Raw genomic sequence first — 19,057 nt, forward strand, 5'->3', positions numbered from 1 at the left:
CAAATGAGGTCAAGATGCCGAAATCCCAGATCTGACTTCACACTTCTCTTTTCTAGAACCTTTTGTAAAAGTTGGTGGCAGCAGAGGCAGCCCCAGGCTGGGCTGCACCTCTCTGTGTCTGTTGTGCCTTGCCCGGCGCCTCACAGATGGCAAAGCTCTCCTCACCCACGGGACTGTAGTGCAATTAAACCCGCGTCTAGGTGATGCTTTTAAACTTGTAGCTTCGTGCTTTGTACAGTTTTCTTTCTGGTTTTAATTTTTAGTTGTGCTTTGAGTCAGTGCAATAAACTAGACTTTTTCCAAACCTGGTCAAGTGTGCTGCCTGAGCTGTGAGAAGTGCCCTCAGCCAACACTCATGAGGGCAGTGCAAGGGAGAACCTGCCAGCCAGCACCACCGCAGGCAGAGTGCGTCAGCAGACCTGTCCCGGCATGGCTGGGGTTGAAATACACACCGGTTTGCCCAAGTGGCTGTTACGGGGGAATGGCCACTCCAGAGCTGGCTGCCCCCCATGGTCGCCTCTGAGGAGGATGCTGTGGAGTGAGGTCCAGGGCTGCCGCCTCATGGAGCTGTGGGCAGGCATTGGAGGGGTTCAAGCCCCTGGTTCTACATCTCCAGCCAGCAAACGAAACCATATCGCAGAAGTGCCCTGCTGGAAACTAGCACACGCAAAAGCTGACGCCCAGAACAGCAGCAGGACACACCACGTACCAGGAAATGACCTCAGCAAGAAACCTCAGGCCATGCGAAGAGCGGCAAAGCTTTCCAGAAGGCATAAAAGGAAACTTGAATAAAGGAAGATCTGTTCCACATTCCTGGATGGAGGACTACACACATTATGGAAAGACCTCATTCTTTCCAAAGGAATTTATAGGTGTAGCTTGATTTCACTTCCAATCCCCAGTGGGATTGTTTTGTTGGGGCAGGCAGGGAGGAATAATGTTAGTGCCCACAAATGCCCATGACTGTGGCCAATGTGCTGCTCACCAGAGCCCTGCAAGGTGAAGTCTCATTAGCCCCTTGAGACTCAGAGAGGTTAGGTAGCTTGCTCAAGCTCACCCAGCACTGAGACTGGAAGCCAGCTCTGTAGAACTGCAGACTCTGTGCTGTTTGATGCCTCCTCACTGTTCCTTGTCACTCCTGGGAAGAAGAAATGGGTGAGAACTGCTAAGTGATGACAGGTGGAGCCGCAGCAGGGGCCACTCTATCAAATGGCAGGGCCCAGACCCTCGGAGGGCCAGGCAGCAGCCTAGCGAGGCCCACAGGGAGGAAGCAGAATGGAGGGGGCATCTCAGATGTGTTTAAGGAACGGCGGGGGGCGGGGGAGGTGTCACAACTAATGTGGCCACTGCTTCATTCTCTGGGCAAAATAATATTAAATGGATTGAAGAATCTAAAACTAGTGGGGAAACTGATTTCTGGATGGCAAAGGCTTTCTAAACTCAAAAGTGATGGGACAAGCCACACAGGAAAATAAGTATGTAGATTTGATTTCTCCAAAATGTAGAAATGCTGCTGGGCGCAGCGACATGCACTTGTAGTCCCAGCTACTTGGGAGGCCAAGGCAGGAGGATTGCTTGAGCCCAGGAGTTTGAGACTACAATGAACTATGATCACACCACTGTACTCCAGCCTTGGCGACAGAGCAAGACCTTGTTTCTCAAAAAAAAGTAAATAGAAGGAAATAAATGTAAAAATGCTGCAAATTAAAAACCTCAAAGAAGGGGAATAATTGCAACAAACGGGAATTGATGTTGAATATTTACCTTAAAAACTTATACAAAAAATACTAGGAGTGCGCCCTTCGCCAGCACATATACAAAAATCGTAATGATACAGAGGTTAGCATGGCCCCTGCATAAGGATGACTCGCAAATTTGTGAAGCGTTCCATAAATATATTTATTAACTAAAAACCAATAGGAGGAGCACTTCAAGTCGAGTGTAAGGGCCCTTCACAAAAGCAGAAGGAACACTGGTCCAAACCCCCAGCACCCCAGAAGGAGAGGTGAGATGGGAGCAGCCTGGGAGCCCCCCATTGGCGCCGTCCTGCTGGGAAAGCCAGTCCTAAGAACAAGTCCTAAGTCAAGGAAAACAGTATAGCCAGTTTATAATTAGGAAGCACTTAAAACAGCCTGGCATTTGGGAACAGCCATGTTAACGGGAGCAAATTCCCCTCATGAAATAGCCTGCAGCTGTTAAGAAGCACGTGTGTGCAGGAAGCGGCCGTGCAGGACCTCACTGCGCCAGCATGAAGTTCCCGGGCCTGGTCGTGAAAACGTGGTTCCGTAGGAAATCAGAGGGAGAAAGGGAGAGAAGGGGGAGGGAGAAAACCCAAACGTTGGAGGGTATTTGTTGTCAGCTTCAAACTTCGACAGGTTTGAAATGTTTCATAACTCCAGGGGGGAGAAGGAGGGGCGAAAAGAAACAAGTTCTCTACTTGTGATGAGCAGCTGGTCACAGTGGTTGCCTGGAGTATATGCCTTTTTGTATCCTTTGAATTTCCAGTCATGTAAATATATTATTTATTCCAAAAATAAATCAGATTTACATTTAAAAAATTCAGTTGTCTCTAACTACTCTTTGTTATCAAGGCTGGTTGAGTCAAATATCACAAAATAGACACCAATGACTTCTTAAAAATATTTACGGCCGGCCACAGTGGCTCACGCCTGTAATCCCAGCACTTTGGGAGGCCGAGGCGGGCGAGGTCAGGAGATCGAGACCATCCTGGCTAAGAAGGTGAAAACCCCGTCTCTACTAAAAATACAAAAAATTAGCCGGGCGTGGTGGCAGGCACCTGTAGTCCCAGCTACTTGGGAGGCTGAGGCAGGAGAATGGCGTGAACCCAGGAGGCGGAGCTTACAGTGAGCCCAGATCGCACCGCTGCACTCCAGCCTGGGCGACTGAGCGAGACTCCGTCAAAAAAAAAATAATCATATGTACAAAGTACAGTGGGGGAAATGCTTATACTACAGTAAGGTTAAAAAATACTAAATTGTATAACTGATCTGGTTTCATACATATATAAATATGCACAGAAAAAAATGTAATATATATGTGCATAGAAAGACCTGGAAGAAACATACCCCAGAATGCTAGTAGTGCTTGTATGCGTGCACATGACGCAGTCAGTTGGCACCTTTACTTGTACCGTAAGTGCTTAGGGGCCCCACCTCCGGGAACCATGTGGGGTGGTGGGGCGCTTGAGACAGTGTTTCCCTGGCAGGGCCCTGCCACACCGTGGCCTGGACCTCTCTACTTAATCCCCAGTGTTCCACAGTGAGCATGAATTTTATAAGCAGAAAGAAATTACTTTCAAGAGCCAGGCGCGGTGGCTCACACCTGTAACCCCAGCCCTTTGGGAGGCTGAGGTGGGCGAATCACAAGGTAAGGAGTTTGAGACCTGCCTGGCTAACATGCTGAAACCAAGCCTCTGCTAAAAACACAAAAATTAGCTGGGCGTGGTGGCAGGCACCTGTAATCCCAGCTACTCAGGAGGCTGAGGCAAGAGAATCGCTTGAACCCGGGAGGCAGAGGTTGCAGTGAGCTGAGACCACACCATTGCACTCCAGCCTGGATGACAGACAGAGACTACATCTCAAAAATTAAATAAATAAACAAACAAACAAATAAATAAACTTTTAAGAATCACCAATAGAAATCTGTCTTTCCCTCCATCTTTTTTTTGTTTGTTTGTTTCTTTTTTGAGACAGAGTGTTGCTCTGTCACCCAGGCTGGAGTGCAATGGCGCAATCTTGGCTCACTGCAACCTCCGCCTCCTGGGTTCAAGCAATTCTCCTGCCTCAGCCTCCTGAGTGGCTAGGAGTACAGGCATGTGCCACCATGCCTGGCTAATTTTTGTATTTTTAGTAGAGACGGGTTTTCACTATGTTGGTCAGGCTGGTCTCAAACTCCTGACCTCGTGGTCCACCCACCTTGGCCTCCCAAAGTGCTGGAATTACAGGCGTGAGCCACTGTGCCCGGCCTTTCCCTCCATCTTGATTGCAGTGGTGATTACACACGTAGACATTCATCAGAACTCATCAAAGTATACACTTAAGACTGTCCATTTTATTACATGTAAGTAACACCTCAGTCTGAAAAGTATCAGGGCAAAACCACACGTTGCAGAGGGGCAGGGCTCCTCCAGCAGTTACTTACTTCCCTTGAAACAGCAGCTCAAACATGGAATAGTCTTCTGTGACTAAACTTCTTTTCCCTCCTCCTAACTTCCAGGAAGATCCTTGTTCTGAATAGGACTTGAGGTAACTTAGGAAACTGCTCTCAATACGGAATTTTAAAGTTGGTGAAGAAGTCGACAGAAGGGGAAGTCACAGTAGGAAAATCGAGGTACTATCGGGATGAAGTCAGCACGCAGAGCAAGCCCAGCAAGGCCCAGGCACCAGAAGGCCTTAATCCCTGCCCACCTTGCCCAGGCCAGCCAGACAACATGGACTGCCCTAGAAGGTCACCTCAGGGAGATGGGGATGGTCTCTCACTGCTGGATATTGATGAGCCCAGGAGGGCTAAGCCTTCACTATCCTCCCTAACAGACATTTGGGGTGCAGAGATGCTGATCCCTGAATAGAGTTGGGATTCAGGGTCCTTGGGAACACTGGGCACCTGGTGGGTGGGTGGAGGGGCAGGACTGGCTGCAGCTATGTTCCCTTAGAAACAGACTGGTGGAATTAACGAACTAAATAAATGAACCAAGGTGCTTTGCCCCCCCCCCAAAAAGTGAGTTTTGTTCTGCATGGAGCGACTGCCTTTGGGAAGCCACCAAGGCCACCTGCCAACAGGCAAAAGCTGTGCTGCTGTCTGCCTGGCTGCCTCCGGCCCTCCCAGTCCTGCAAGCTCATGGCCAGGACGATAAGGATGACAGGGGTAACACCATGGTCCTCGCTGCCCTTCCTGGGGCAGGAGGGCCCAGAAGGCTGATAAGCCAAACCCAGGGCCGCCCTCGGCTGCTTATCTGCCCAGCACCTTTCCTCTAGGTCCTCTCCTCCCACCAGTGTGGGGGTCGGGAAGGGGGTTGCAAGGGGAAGGGATTGCAGGGGGAGGGGGTTGCAGGAGGAGGGGGTTGCAGGGGGAGGTTCCTGAGCCACACATCCCTGGAGACTCAGTGGGAGTAGCTATACCAGGAATCAGGCACCATTCTGCCATAAGGCTGCGTGAGAGCAACTGGCCAGCTTCCTCTGACTTCCCTGTCCCCTCACCCAAATGGATGACATCAGGAGCTAATGGCCCAGGCTGCCCATCCTGCTGCGGTGGCCATAATTCTTGCGGCAGGCCCGCCCTGCAATCCTCGGGCCGGCCTGGGTGCCTCATCCTGGTCACCTGGCAATGGGTTTCATGGGGCCCACTCTCCGTGCCCACAAGCCTGTGTCCTGCCTGGTCAGGCAAGGAGTCCCGGGGGCAGGCAGCTGCCTCACCCCCGCATGACCCCCCAGCCCAGGGACTCAACGGTGCTGTCATCAAAGGGGCAGCTGTAGGTCTAGGGGGGACATGGAGGGGACTAGCTCTGGGCCTCTGGCGTTGTGGGGCTGACCTATGGAGAACAGAGCTGGAGCTGGGAGGACATGAAGTCTGCATGTCTACAGCCCCAGCAAGGAGCCCAGGCTTTCTAGGCAGAAGCTGTTGGGGCATCAGGGTCCCATGGGCTCCCCAGGCCCAGCCCCTAAGAACCACGGCAGCTGCACCACACCACTGTCTCCACTTCCATATCCTCCAAAGAGGTACCTCCCCCTCCTATGGCATCTCCAACCTGAGGACCTGCCACCTCCCAGAGGACCAGAGGCCCTAATGCCCCAAGTCTTGGGCTTGGAAAGATGTTAATATCCACTGCCCCAAGTGCCAAGGTTCAGAAGCACTGGTCCAGGACACACAGCAGCAGGGAAGTGGAGCCCTCACTCCAGCCTACAGTCTGGGCTCCATCACTATGCTCCCTCTCTATCCTTCCCGCCCCACAACCAGGACTGTGTGCCCACCTAATACACCACACACTTCCCAGAAACAGGAGTCACATCCTTTTCAGGGCTGGTAGGGTGGCTGAAGACAGCCCAAAACCTCCTGAATGGAAAAACGTTGATGGGGAGACTGAGGGCCAAGGTACAGGCCTGTCCAAGGTCACCCCCGGAGTGGCGGATCCAGGACTCCAGGCAAGATCTTCCTACTGTCCAGGCCTCTCCCCATCCTCTCTTGTGTGGCCCAGCACCCTGGACTCTTCCACGCCCAGGTGTGCTCCCCACAGGCACACTGGGGGCAGCGTAGGCAGCAGGTGCCCCCCGCCAGGAGGGTGGCTCTTCCTTCGGCAGACCTTCAGCCCTCTGCTCCTGGCAGGACATTGTGGCCCTCCTGCCCACGTTGGTGCGGGTTGAATTTCACGGCCCAGCAGAATTCCCGGGCAGGGCAGCCTGGCCATCCTCCCTGGTCTCGGCTCTGAGGGCGTAGACCCAGCCTCTCAGCCTGGAGTCGTGGTGAATTCATGAACAAGCCTCCATTTCCAGAACCTTCCTGAAGAAAATAGCTCTCCAGGCTGGGGCAAGAAGCCTGTCCCTACCGTGATAGAACCACCCCTCAACAACCCCAGACACCACCTAGCACCCACTGGGGGCCACCCAGGGAGCCCACCCAGCCCACTCTGGGCTTGGACAGAGGGCAGGCCTGGAGGAAGGTACGTCTAACCCCACTGACCGACATGCAGCTGGAGCCAGGGCCTGCTGCCACCGCAGAGGTGAGAAGCAGGAGCAGCAAGACCTGGTGCCCATTAGTCATGGGGGAAGAGCAAAAGGGGGCGACAGGGACAAATTCAGGCCCTGGGTGGGCTGTCAGGGGAGTGATATCCAAGGAGGAGCTGGTGGTAAGTGGGGGGTGGTGGATACCAGGTACAACTTGGTCATGCCTCAACACCAACCACCACGGGCCTATCAGCCCCGTGTGCCCTCCCTGGCCCGGAGTCCACAGGGTGCAAAAGGCTGATCGCACAGGACCTTCCGCGAGAATCCTACGCCGCAGAGCTCGTTCTGTTGGTTTCCAGGCCTTTTTACACGCTGTCCTGCTGCTTGGACATGCCAGTCCCCACCCCTGCACCTACCCAGCTCCTGCGGCACTCAGCTGTCACCCACTCTGGGACACACACCTGTCCAAGGCTCTAGATCAAGGTGGGAGGCTGCTCCTCATTCCTTTCCGGGGCTGGACAGCGAGTTGAAGGCCCGAGCCCAGCTGCACCCAGAAAACCTGCCACTTGGAACTCACCTGACCATTCAAGCCCAGCCCCCAATGCATGCGACAGATGAGGCAGAGATTGTGCTATACAGAGATCAATATATATAAAGTGCCGGGTACAACGCTCTGAAAAATAGTTTTGTCCCAAAATCCAGTGCGTAGGATGCTCCGGGCCTAGCCCTTGCCGGTGAGGTCCAACGGTTGCAGGAATGGGGGCAGCGGCAGCTCGTCCAGGGCCTCGGGGAAGCGGCCTGGAGAGATGGCAGTGACCAGCACCTGCATGGCGCGCGCGAAGAGCGAAGGCGGCGCCAGGCCCGCCAGCCACTGGAACTTGTCCTCGCCCAGCAGCCGCTGCCAGCGCGGCCGGTCGCCCAGCAGCTCCTGGCGGGCCGAGCCGGCGGCGCCCACCGGGGTGTACAGCGCCAGGAGATCCAGGAGCAGCAGGCGGCGCTGGCGCGGCTCCCCTGGAGCTGAGGTCGGGGCTCCGGCGGCGGAGGGAGTGGCCCCGGCGTCGCGGCCCAGCTGGCGCAGCAGCAGCTCGAGAGGCGTGAGGCCGCCACCGTCGCGCAGGCCGGGCGAGGCGCCGTGGCCCAGCAGCAGGAAGAGACACTCGGGGCGCGCTAGCTCGCAGGCCACGTGCAGCGACGTGCCACCGCCCTCCACGCGGCTGCAGCCACGACGGTCCAGCACGCGCGCCCGCTCCTCCGCCGGGAAGTCGCGCAAGGTGCGAAGGATGCGCCGCAGAATGCCCACGCGGTTGTAGCGCACTGCCAGCGCCACGTGCGGCCCGGGAGCCGCGCAGCAGCGGAAGCCGGCGCTGGGCGGTGCTAGCGCGCGCCGCGGGAACGTGGCCAGCAGGTAATGCGCGTACGCTTGGTGGTCGTGCACGAGCGCGTAGAGCAGCGCCTCAGAAGGCGAGTAGGCGGCGGCGCGCCCGCGCTCATCCCAGTGGAAGGCCTCACTGGCGCGCATGTCCTCCAGCAGCCACACGGGTAGCAGGTCGCGCACCGCCTGATAGAAGGCGAACGACGACTTGCGGCACTGCTTCTGCGCCCGCGAGCGCGCCGCGCCCGGGCCCTCGGGCCCGCCGTCCGCGCCACCCCCAGGCCGCCGCGCGTCCCACGGCATGCTGGCGGCGGGGCGCTCCTGGGCCTCAAGGCATGGATCCCGCGAAGGCACACCTGCGGGGAAAGGAAGGGACCACGGTGAGGCGCGGGGAAACTGGGGAGGCCCAGGGACTCCCCTCTGCCCCTCACACAACCCCTCCAGTCCTGGCCACCAGGCCCTCATACCTACCTCCAGCCTTGGCCAGGTCTTTCCAGTCACCCCACAGCTCCATCTCTCCCACGCCCAGAACCCCCGGCTCCATCCTTTATCTAGTTGTACCTGTTCTCACTCCTTGAAACTGACTTGCTCTCTGGCACCTCTGTTGGAAATGCCCTTGCTGCCCATGCCCTCAAATCTTCCCTCCCCTCTCCAACCCAGGGACCCACTGGAAAAGCTTCTGTTCCCACCTAAGCCAGATTCATACAACCCCAAACAAAGAAAAGGCCAGGGAGGGGATGAGGAAGCTTGGGCCCACATCTCAAGATAAGGCAAATCCACTCTCCAGCCCAAGCGCAACTCTGACCCTGACCACCGATCCCGGACCACTTGGAGGCCCCTGGAACCTCTTCCTGGGCTGTTCAGAGGCATGATCTAGACTCAGACCTACCTGGTTCCTGCACCGCGATCACCTAGTTCCGGGGATGTGGGTCTATCACTGTCCCTGGCCGAGCCTCAGCTACATCTGTAAGAAAGGGGAGGGGTGGACGACGGCTGTGCGGGCGGGGTGAGCCTGGGGCGTGGCACCAGCCCTCTATCCAAACATGTTTGCTTACACTTACAGGTTAGCACCCCTAGCTCCTGGGAGGAGACAGGAGGCTGAAAACAACTTGGAGACCGGTGTGCACCGCACCGCACAGTCTGCCATCCTCTTCAGGTCTCATACCTCTCTTGATCCCCCCAACTACTAGATGAAGCAGGTACTGCCATCCCACTTTCCAGCAGGGCACAAGCTTCTCCAAGGTCAGCAAGCCACGGCAGAGCCAGGCCTAGAACTCAGGTCTCCTGTGTCTCAGTTTGGGCTCATTCTAGAATTGGTGGGGACCCCCAACCCACAGGGAATCGAGCTTGAGCCCTGACCCTGCCTTCTGAGTCCCCAGCCCCGACCTGAGCATAGGCGTCTGACCTCTGGCTCCGTCCCAAGCTCCCTACTGCCTTCTTTCAAGGGTAAGCCCTTGGTCACAAGGGGCCTGGGACAGAAGGCAGGCCGCGTCCACACACACTGACTGGGTCACTATCACTGGCAGTAACTGAGTTAAAGAGAGCCGCACGGTGAGGGTGGGCTACAGCCCGTGGACAACCCCGTGACTGCGGCCCTTCCCCAAGCCTGGGCCTCCGGGCCCCAGGTATGCCCTGTGCCGGCACGCGTGGGGCGCCGGGCGGGTTACGTAAAGTTCGGCCTCCCCACGTCACCGGGCAGAGTCACGGCCGCGGCTCGTGAATAGGGGGGTTGGGCCATCGAAGGCAGCGCCGCGCCCGGGGCCGCCCGCCACCTCCTCCTACCCGTCCCCTCCTGGCCGGCACGGCCAGTCGTCGGGCGGTGGAGGGTCGCGGGGGCGTGCGGGGCGTCCGCGCGCAGGTGGCCGGCGCAGCGAGGGCTGCACCTGCGTGCGCGTGTGCCGGGGGAGGAGGGGGCGGCAGGCGAGGGCGCGGCTCGGGGGACGGGGACTCACCATGAGGGGCGCGGGGCCACAGGCCGGGCGTCCCCGCCCCTGCCGCGGGTCGGAGCGCTCGCTGTCCCCCGCGGGCGAGCGGGCGAAGGTCCCACGATGGACGCAAGGGAGGGAGCCGCCGCCGCCCGCGCCCGCCGCAGCCGCGCTCTGAGCCGCCGCGGGTGGATCGTAGGGCGGCGGTGCCGTCGCCGGCGGCTGGCGGGCGGGCGGCGGGCGGCGGGCGGCGCAGTGCGGCCCCGGCCAGGCAGGACCGCGGGACCGTCCGCCGCAGCTATTGGCCCGCGCCGCCGGCCCCCGCCACCGCCCATTGGCCGCCGCGCTGCACCATTGTTACGTCACCGGCCGGCGGGCGGAGCGCACCGCTGGACCCGCGGAAAACTTCGGAGAAACTTGAGGGAGCGCGGGCGGGGGAAACGGAGAGGAGGGGCGGGGCCGTGGCAGGGCGGGGAGGGCGGGGCGGGCGGGGGCGGGTCTCCCGGATCCCGAGCTGCGGGCGAAAAAAAGCTACGCGCTCCGAGCGGCCCCGGCCGGGGAGGGCGCCGCTGCTCTGTGTGCCCGGGCGCGCGCGTAGGTGGCCCGCCCTCCGCCGTTCGTGACTTTCCTTGTCACGTCCAGCTCCCCTTTTCTCTGACCTTCCGTGACCTTGGGAAAAACCTGCGGGCTGTTACCCCATCTGCAACATGGGAGGGCCGGGGGTAGGAGCCGCCACCCCTAAGGGCTCCACCGCCTTCTGCCCGGCCAGGGTCGTGCCTGGCGCGCCCCCGCTCCAGCTGACCCGCGCAAGGGAGGGAGGGGTGGACGGATGGGGACAGCTCTTTAGGAGCGCGCACTGCGCCCATCTCGGCCTCAACACTCTTGTTTCCACTTCGTTTCACGACCACCAGCCACAGTGGACACGATGATCCCCAGTTCATCCGCCAGCAAATCAGGGCTCAAGAGAGGTGGCCTCAAAGACAGGAGCGGCCAGGAGGGAAACCGGGGGTGTGCCCTGCGGTTCTTCCCACATTTGGATGGGATAGATTGGATTGGGCCTCGGCCACCCCTACCGTCTCCGTGGGGGGTTCCAAGGTTTGGGGTCATGACCTAGGGGGCTTAGGAGCCTGGGTCCATCTTTACTAATTTATGGCATCATTCGCCCCAGCGGCTGGGAATTCTAGGTCCATTTTACAAGTGTGGACGCAGATCTGGAGAGGGGCAATGACTGCCCAGTCCCCCATCCATCCTCCCAGACACGACCTTCCACCTGGAGTCCCCAACACATGGCCAGGCAGCTGGGGTCTCATGGTGAAATCCCCACATTCCATGCAAGGGCTCTTTCTGGTTCCTTCCCTAGAATGCTGTCCCTGCCCTTCTAGTACTATCTCACCAGGGAGACCCTCCACTCTGCTCCATCCAGGCAAGGCCTCTGCCTCGCCCCGGTGGGAGGGGCCTGGTCCAGAGGGCACGCCCCTGCACACACACCCAGCCCTGTCCTGGCTTCTCTTTGTGCCCCAGCCAGTCGGTCTGGGTGGAAGTCCTACCTGGGCCCTCTCAACAGACCTAGGCAGGCCCCTGTCCCCAGCCCAACGAGCTCAATCCCTGAGGCACACACACCACAGAGCAGTCGTGACAGGCCAGGTGGGCAGTACCACGAGGCGGGCAAGGCTGTGAGGCCGAGAGGGTCAGGCCACCCCAGCACAGGTGGGCACTCACATGCACCCTGCCCAGGCTGCCATGTATGGACCCACCAGGGGGATGGCCGGACCCCACCAGCCCTGCCCTCCCCACTTCAGGGCGGGGGACCTTGCAGGCCACGCTGTCTCTCCCAGGAAGTCCAGGTCGTCAGCAGGAGTAGGGGTACAGAGGGCACTGGGCCTGGCATCCACACCCGCCTTTGCCTCAGCTCCACATGTCTCCTCCTGTATCTAGGCCTGTCTCCCTAGGGTTTCTCCCATCCGCCAGTTCTGGATGCCTCTGAGTACGATGGCAGGGAGAGCAAAATGAGTGGAAGTCCTGGGGTCAATAACTGACCTTTGGGAGCCCCAGGCCCTGAGGGACATCTTGGGGAGATGGTGCCCAGGTGGGGCTATCTGTGGCTCAAGACTCCCCTACTCTCTTGCCCTCTTCGAAGGCTGGAGTTAAGATACAGCCATCTCCATGGCTACTGGTGGAACGAGGGTGAAAGGGCATTAGTGGATGCCAAGCTGTGCACCGGGCCTCAGGGCAGGTCTCTCTCCACCCCTTGATGTTTTCCCTGCCCCCGTGCCCCCACCTGCCTTCCTCACTGGGGATCCTAGAGGCCTTTTTTTTTTTTTTTTTTCCAAGATAAAGTCTCACTCTGTCACCCAGACTGGAGTGCAGTGGAGCAATCTCAGCTCACTGCAACCTCCACTTCCCAGGTTCAAGCAGTTCTCATGCCGCAGCCTCCCAAGTAGTTGGGATTACAGGCATGCACCATCACGCACAGCTAGTTTTTGTGTTTTTAGTAGAGACGGGGTTTTGCCATGTTGGCCAGGCTGGTCTCGATCTATTGGCCTCAAGTGATCCGCCTCCCCCAGAGACCTTTTTCTAAAAGCCAAGTCTGACCCTGTTTCTCTGCTGCCTAGAAGCTTCCTGTGGATGTGGACATAGCCACAAAGTCCGGATGGACAGAAAGAGGCATTTCTGGCAGAGGGCAAAGCAGGGGCAAAGGTCTGGAGTGTGACCCAAATACTGCAGAGGCCATCTGACTGGCCAGGTCCCACGGGGCCTGGAATGCCCAGCAAGGATCCTAGATTTTCCCCGGAGACCCAAGTGGAGGTGTTGGGAAGTGGTTTCATTAGTGAATTATTTTAGACACACATACAAAGAGCATTAAGATGCCTACGAGCCCAGGACCCAGTTGAAGGAGCAACACAGGGCAGATTGGAAGCCCTGCGTGCCTGTCTCTCCCTCCCCAGCCAGCCTCAGTGTGAGTCCGCGTGTCTGTCCCTCTGTAAGTGCAAGTGGCAGCAGACACTGTAACACTGCCTACCACAGGGTCCCACAGCACTGCCTCATCTCAGCCGCTTGCCTTTTTCTCCTCAGGTCACTTTTAGATCCAGCCCCAGGGGAACCCCCTGCTTTGGGTCGCAGCCGCCATCTCTGCTGCAGTGTCTTCTGATGAAAGCTGTCCCCTGTGGGCACGAGTGTGGACATCCTGCACCTCCTAGGGCAGCAGTGCCGAGGTTGGTGGTGCCCTCCACGTGGTTTCATGGCATCACTGCTGCAGTAGAGGTGGCCCGGGGACATGTGACCAGCTGCGAAGGGGCAGGTTCCTCAGGGAGGGAGGATGGGCGCAGGGAGGGTGGCTGGGACAGGGGAACAGGCAGAGCATGACTTCCAAACACCTAGGAAGCCCCAGGCAGAGGGCGGAGTAGGGGGGTCTTGCCATCTTCAGATGGGAGTTGACCTTTGACCCCATCATGCTCCTGCTGGGACCTGACCCAGGCACACTCCTCTTCCTCTGGGAGGGCTTGTCCCACCAGGGCAGGGTCTGTGTGTGCCCAGGCAGGGAGATACAGGCAGTGGGGGGAGGCTGGGGCTGCGAGCACAGAGGCCCCAGAAAGCGTGTGAGGACGCTGGGGAGTGGGAAGGGCCCTCAGAGGGGTGGTATGGCCAGCTTAGGTTTTCTTGGCAACTCTAGTTGAGAATGCACTGCAAGGAGACAGAGAGGCTGCAGTCACTGAAGCCAACCGTGCTGTAGCAGGCGGAGGGCACCGGGAATCCCTGGAGAGACGTGCCACCTGCTGCAGGACCCCTGGCCCATAGGTGAGGGTGTGAGCAGATGAGGAGAATCTAGGAGGCCTCCCATGTGTTAGGGGAAAGCTGAGCACCTGGAAGGTGGCGGAGCCAAGAAGTGTCCTTGGCCCTGGAGGTGGGGGGCATGGGTATAAAGAGGGTGCTTGGAGTGTGAGGCACCAGGGACAGGAGGTGAGAGGCCCAAGGCCCCAGCCGGGGCTTCCAAGAAAGGAGGTGGGTAAGGGCTGTGGGGCCAAGAAGGCTCAGGGCTCCCCAAAGAGAAGGTGTCCCAAAAATAAGGGAGCAGTCGGGTGGGACGGATTCGGATGTGGCAACACATAGGTCACGGTGCCCTTTACAGAATCTCATGGGTTGGGGGAGAAGCCTGTTTGGAGAGAGTTCAGGAGCAAGCAGGGAGCGGGATAGAGCCGTGAGGATGGGAGAGGAAGGGGCAGGCTTAAAGAATGAAACGGTGGGGGTAACACACGTGCACATGCATGTATGTGCACTCAGACACGTGGGCAGGCCCACACATGCATCTGTGCATCCTGGGCGGCGTGCTGTGTGTGCACGCGTGTGTGTGGGCAGCATGCTGCAGCCTGCATGTGTGTGTGTCCATTATGTGTGCAGTGCGCTGATGGGCAAAAGTGCTGGAGATGCAGGCCAGCTGATAACCCGGAGGAGGCCGGCAGGGGTGGGGCCTGCCACTCACGGGGGCACCCTGGGCTGGCAGCATGGGCAGTGCTTCTTGGGGGGCAGCACGTTGGGCACAGACACAGAGGAGGGCACAGGTAAAGGTGCTCGGAGACATCTGCTCTGGTGGCTTCTATTTTCAAGGCCGTCTGCTGAGACTGGGAAGGGGTGGCGGCTGGGGAGGCGCTGGAGGAGAGGGCTTCATTTGTTGCCTGCACTGAGATCCTCTCTGACCTGAGCCCCTGCTGCCCGGCCAGGCCTTCGGAGCCTGCCATCTGGGCAAGTGGGATGGGACAGATGGCTGCGGCCAGGAAGGCACCACAGGTGCAGGCAGGCAGGTTCCTCAGGGAGGGACTGGCACCAGACACGCTGGATCCCCCCTAATTAGCCACTCACCAGCGGTGGGACTGGGCTGAGCACTAGTCACTTATCTGTGATGTGAGTCAGGTGGATTTTGGGTGTCAGAAGGAAGGTGTTTCATGTGGCAAGACTGGCAAGGCCAGCATGCAGAGTGGCTAGGACCAGGTGAGAGCCTGGGGGTGTCCCACCACTTGCCCCACCTCATGCAGGTCCTGTCCTTCCACTGCCTAGCCAGACCAGACCAAAGCTCACCTGGCCTTTAAGACTGGCACCTGCACCAGGAGCCACTACCACTGCCTCCTACGGTGGCAGGCTGGGCTCTGCCCCACCGCGTCTGCAGCCCCATTAGCGTCTCTAAAGACTCAGCTTTGGGATGCCAGTACAGACCAAAGACAGGACAAAACCATTGGAGACAAGGGGCATCCTGGGAGCCAAAGGGTCCAGCATGCATAGCCAAGGAGTGGCGTCTCGAGTGTGCAGGGAGCCCCTAACATAGCTGGAAGGAAGATCAGCCGGGAGGAAGATGGGCGAGGGCACCATAGGCTATCCACATGCTGGCCAACAGACATGTGGAGACAGACATTCAGCTTCGCTCGGAATCAGCACGTGTACAGGCTCCTGGCGAAAACTAAGTAGCCTGGGAACAGCCTGTGCCGGCTGGGTTAGGATTCAGGCACTTGCCCCACCAGCAGGGAAAACTCGCATGCTTGTGGGCCCAGCAGATCCTTTTGTAGGCATCTTGTCCCAGGTAAATACCTGCCTGTGTTCCGAGTTACATGTCCAATACAATGCTCACTGCTGTGGATTTTGTTCTCTTGTCTTTTTTTTTTTTCTTTTTTTTTTTTTTAAGACAAGGTCTTGCTCTACTGCCCAGGCTGGAGTGCAGTGGTGCAATCATAGCTTACTGCAGCCTCAATCTCCTGGGCTCAAGTAATCCTCTCACCTCAGCCTCCTGGGTAGCTGGGACTATAGGCACAGGCCACCACACAAAAAAAATAAATTTTTTTATTTTTATTTTTGTAGACATGACACCAGGTCTTGCTATGTTGCCCAGGCTGGTCTTGAACTCCTGAGCTCAAGCAATCCTCCTGCCTCAGTCTCCCAAAGTGCTGGGATTACAGGCATGAGCTACCTCGACTGCCCTAATTCTTTAATGTTTCATAAAATAATTCAGCAGCCGGATGCAGTGACTCGCACCTGGAATCCCAGCACTTTAGGAGGCCGAGACAGGCAGGTCACCTGAGGTCAGGAGTTCGAGACCAACCTGGCCAACATGGTGAAACCCCATCTCTACTAAAAATACAAAAACAATTAGCCAGGCATGGTGGTGGGCGCCTGTAATCCCAGCTACTCGGGGGGCTGAAGCAGGAGAATCACTTGCACCCAGGAGGCAGAGGTTGCAGTGAGCCAAGACGGCACCACTGCACTCCAGCCTGGGTGACAGAACGAGACTCCGTCTCAAAAAAAAAAAAAAGAATTTAGCTGAATTTTATATTTCATCTCTAACTATGTCATTATTAAAGCTTTGAAGAGAATACAAGTGCATACCCAGTACTAGGGAGGTAGAGTCACTACTGCATCTTTAATAAGGAACAACTGGAAGCTACCTAGGTTACCATCAGAAGGGGTATGGCTGACATGGTCATGGAGAAGCCTGCTGTGACTTTGCTGCGGGCTCCTGCTCTCCTGCTGGGCCTGCTGAGAGCACTGGGTGTGAGCCTAGAGCCTAGGGGCCGAGTCCCTCCCGGGCTGAGATGTGAGACAGTCTACATGGCCTCACTGTCTCTGAGTCCTTGTAGGATCACGGCATCCAGCCATGCCTGAGCACTAGGGCTTTCCATTAAATAAGTGAGTAAAATGGAGCTGGGCGCAGTGGCTCACACCTGTAATCTCAGCACTTTGGGAGGCCAAGGCGGGTGGATCACAAGGTCAGGAGTTCAAGACCAGCCTGGCCAATGTGGTGAAACCCCGTCTCTACTAAAAATACAAAAATTAGCTGGGCTTGATGGTGCATGCCTACAGTCCCAGCTACTCGGGCTTAGGCCCATTGGATATGGAGCTGTCATTTGAAAAAGTCCTGACTAAGAGACCTCCCCGGGACAGTCTCTGTCATCCAGGTACAATTATAATACCATTCCTTTTCACATTCCCCAGGTCCTGATTTGGAAGGTCAGTCACATGGATGGCTACCATGTGCCTAAAGCACTTGCAGCCTCAGGTAAGAAAGAAAAGTCTAGGTTTCCTCATCTGCAAGGAGAGATGACAGTGATGTCTACCGAGTCCTTGAAGCCACACTTGGCACAAAGCTTGAACCAGTAACACAGCTGCTAGGATTTGTTTTTTGTTTTTGAGATGGAATTTCACTCTTGTTGCCCAGGCTGGAGTGCAATGGCGCCATCTCGGCTCACCGCAACCTCTGCCTCCCAGGTTCAAGCGATTCTCCTGCCTCAGCCTTCTGAGCAGCTGGTATTACAGGCATGTGCCACCATGCCCAGCTAATTTGTATTTTTTGTAGAAACCAGCTTTCTCCATGTTGGTCAGGCTGGTCTCAAACTCCCGACCTCAGGTGATCCACCTGCCTCAGCCTCCCAAAGTGCTGGGATTATAGGCGCGAGCCACCATGCCCGGCCGCTGCTAGGATTTTTAAAAATATTTCAACATAGGCCAGGCATGGTGGCTCACACCTGTAACCTCAGCTACTCAGGAGGGTGAGGCAGGAGGATCACCTGAGCTAAGGAGTTTGACACCAGCCTCGGCAACAGAGTGAGACCCTGACTCTAAAAAAAGAAAAAAAGAAAGTGGCACATGTTCAAATAGTATTTGTGTAATTAAGGTAAAACATTTTTTGTTTTGTATTTTTCTTTTTCAGAGAAAGGCAGATGGCGGAGTGTCTCAATTTGAATTTCAACTCTGAATTTGAACTCTGGGGCTCAAGAGATCCTCACACAGGGATCCTCTAGCCTCAGCCTCCTTTGGTTTCATGAGTTTGTAGTAACCCCATTGGGTTTCTGTACTTGGTGAAAGCTGATGAAAGCTGTAGTTCCTCCTCCCACTCACAATATGGGGGGACTCAGCTCAGCCACCCCTGGTCAGACAGTTGACTTGTCAGCCAACATGACTGAGCAGACTCACTGATTAATTTATTCAACAAACAGGCTCTCGGAGCTGTTCTGCAGTCCAGAGCTGAGTAGGCAGAGAAGGCTTCCTGGAGGAGGCTACTTGAGATAAGGAATCGCCTGCATCCCCCATCATTGGTCAAGCCCCATGGGATCTGTGCAGAAATGCCCTGACCCCCTCGTCACTGCTCCATCACACCTCTCAGGCCCAGCTGCAGCTCCCTGTAGCCTGAGGGACCCTCCCCAAACCAAAGTCACACCTACCTGGCCCCTCTTTCCTTACAGTTCCTCCCGCGGGCTGCCCATGCCAGACTAAAACCACTCCCCTGGGCCGGGCGCAGTGGCTCATGACTGTAATCCCAGCACTTCCGGAGGCCCAGGTGGGTGGATCACTTGAGGTCAGGAGTTCAAGATCAGTCTGGCTGACCTGATGAAACCCCATGATGACAAAAAATACACAAATTAGCAGGGCATGGTGGTACGCGCCTGTAGTCTCAGCTACTCGGGAGGCTGAGGCAGGAGAATCACTTGAACCCGGGAGGGGGAGGTTGCCGTGAGCCAAGAGATTGCACCATCGCACTCCATTGCTCTGGGCAACAGAGCAAGACAACATCTCAAAAAAAAACAACCAAAACAAAACAAAACTCCTCTCCGTCTAGGCCAAACCCCTTCCTGTGCTACCAGGAAACTGTGTTCAAGCCTCAGGGCCCTTGGCCCTTCTGTTCCCTCTGCCTGCATGCGTCTCTCCCAGGAGTCTGTGTGGCCTCATTTCAGCTGTCACCTGGCTAAAGGAGCTCCCCCGGGCTCTCTGGGCCCTGCTACTGGCACCGGCCAGGTGGAGGGTTCCCCTTTGCCCGCCCACAGGGTGGGGCCTGCCTATGCCTGCTGGGCGGGTAGTCCTGTGGGTGCCCATAAATGCAGATGACTACATAGAGGAAGAATTAAGCAGGCAGCGGGTGGGGCCAGGGCGTGCTGGGGATGCAGCTAGTGCGGCCCTCCTGATGCTCAGCGACTGGCGCAGGGCTGGGGGCAGGAAGCCGTGTTTCATCCCGGGCTGCACCAAGTTCCCTGCCTAGGGCTCTCTGGACACTGGGGGGTGTGGGAGACCAGTGGTGGCTCGGCTCAGCCCAGCTCCCGGCTTGTCCTGGT

General features: G+C 57.3%; 1 protein-coding gene and 1 non-coding gene across 2 annotated transcripts; one reads left to right on the forward strand and one right to left on the reverse strand.

Annotated features, from left to right (window-relative positions):
• Positions 1 to 1,793: 1,793 nt before the first annotated feature.
• On the forward strand, positions 1,794 to 1,897 carry LOC119619228 (U6 spliceosomal RNA). The gene has a single exon (XR_005235644.1). It is a non-coding gene; the product is annotated as a U6 spliceosomal RNA (small nuclear RNA).
• A 5,406-nt stretch (positions 1,898 to 7,303) lies between these two features.
• Positions 7,304 to 10,237, reverse strand: ANKRD9 (ankyrin repeat domain 9). The gene is made up of 3 exons (XM_007987910.3): positions 10,002 to 10,237; positions 8,939 to 9,013; positions 7,304 to 8,405 (listed from the first exon to the last, which is right to left on the reverse strand). The coding sequence occupies exon 3, from the start codon at positions 8,350 to 8,352 to the stop codon at positions 7,399 to 7,401; it is 954 nt and encodes a 317-aa protein (XP_007986101.1). The 5' UTR covers positions 8,353 to 8,405; positions 8,939 to 9,013; positions 10,002 to 10,237; the 3' UTR covers positions 7,304 to 7,398.
• Between the last annotated feature and the right edge of the window lie 8,820 nt (positions 10,238 to 19,057).

The sequence above is a fragment of the Chlorocebus sabaeus genome, chromosome 24, assembly GCF_047675955.1.
Source record: "Chlorocebus sabaeus isolate Y175 chromosome 24, mChlSab1.0.hap1, whole genome shotgun sequence".
In the NCBI taxonomy this organism is placed as follows: domain Eukaryota; kingdom Metazoa; phylum Chordata; class Mammalia; order Primates; family Cercopithecidae; genus Chlorocebus; species Chlorocebus sabaeus.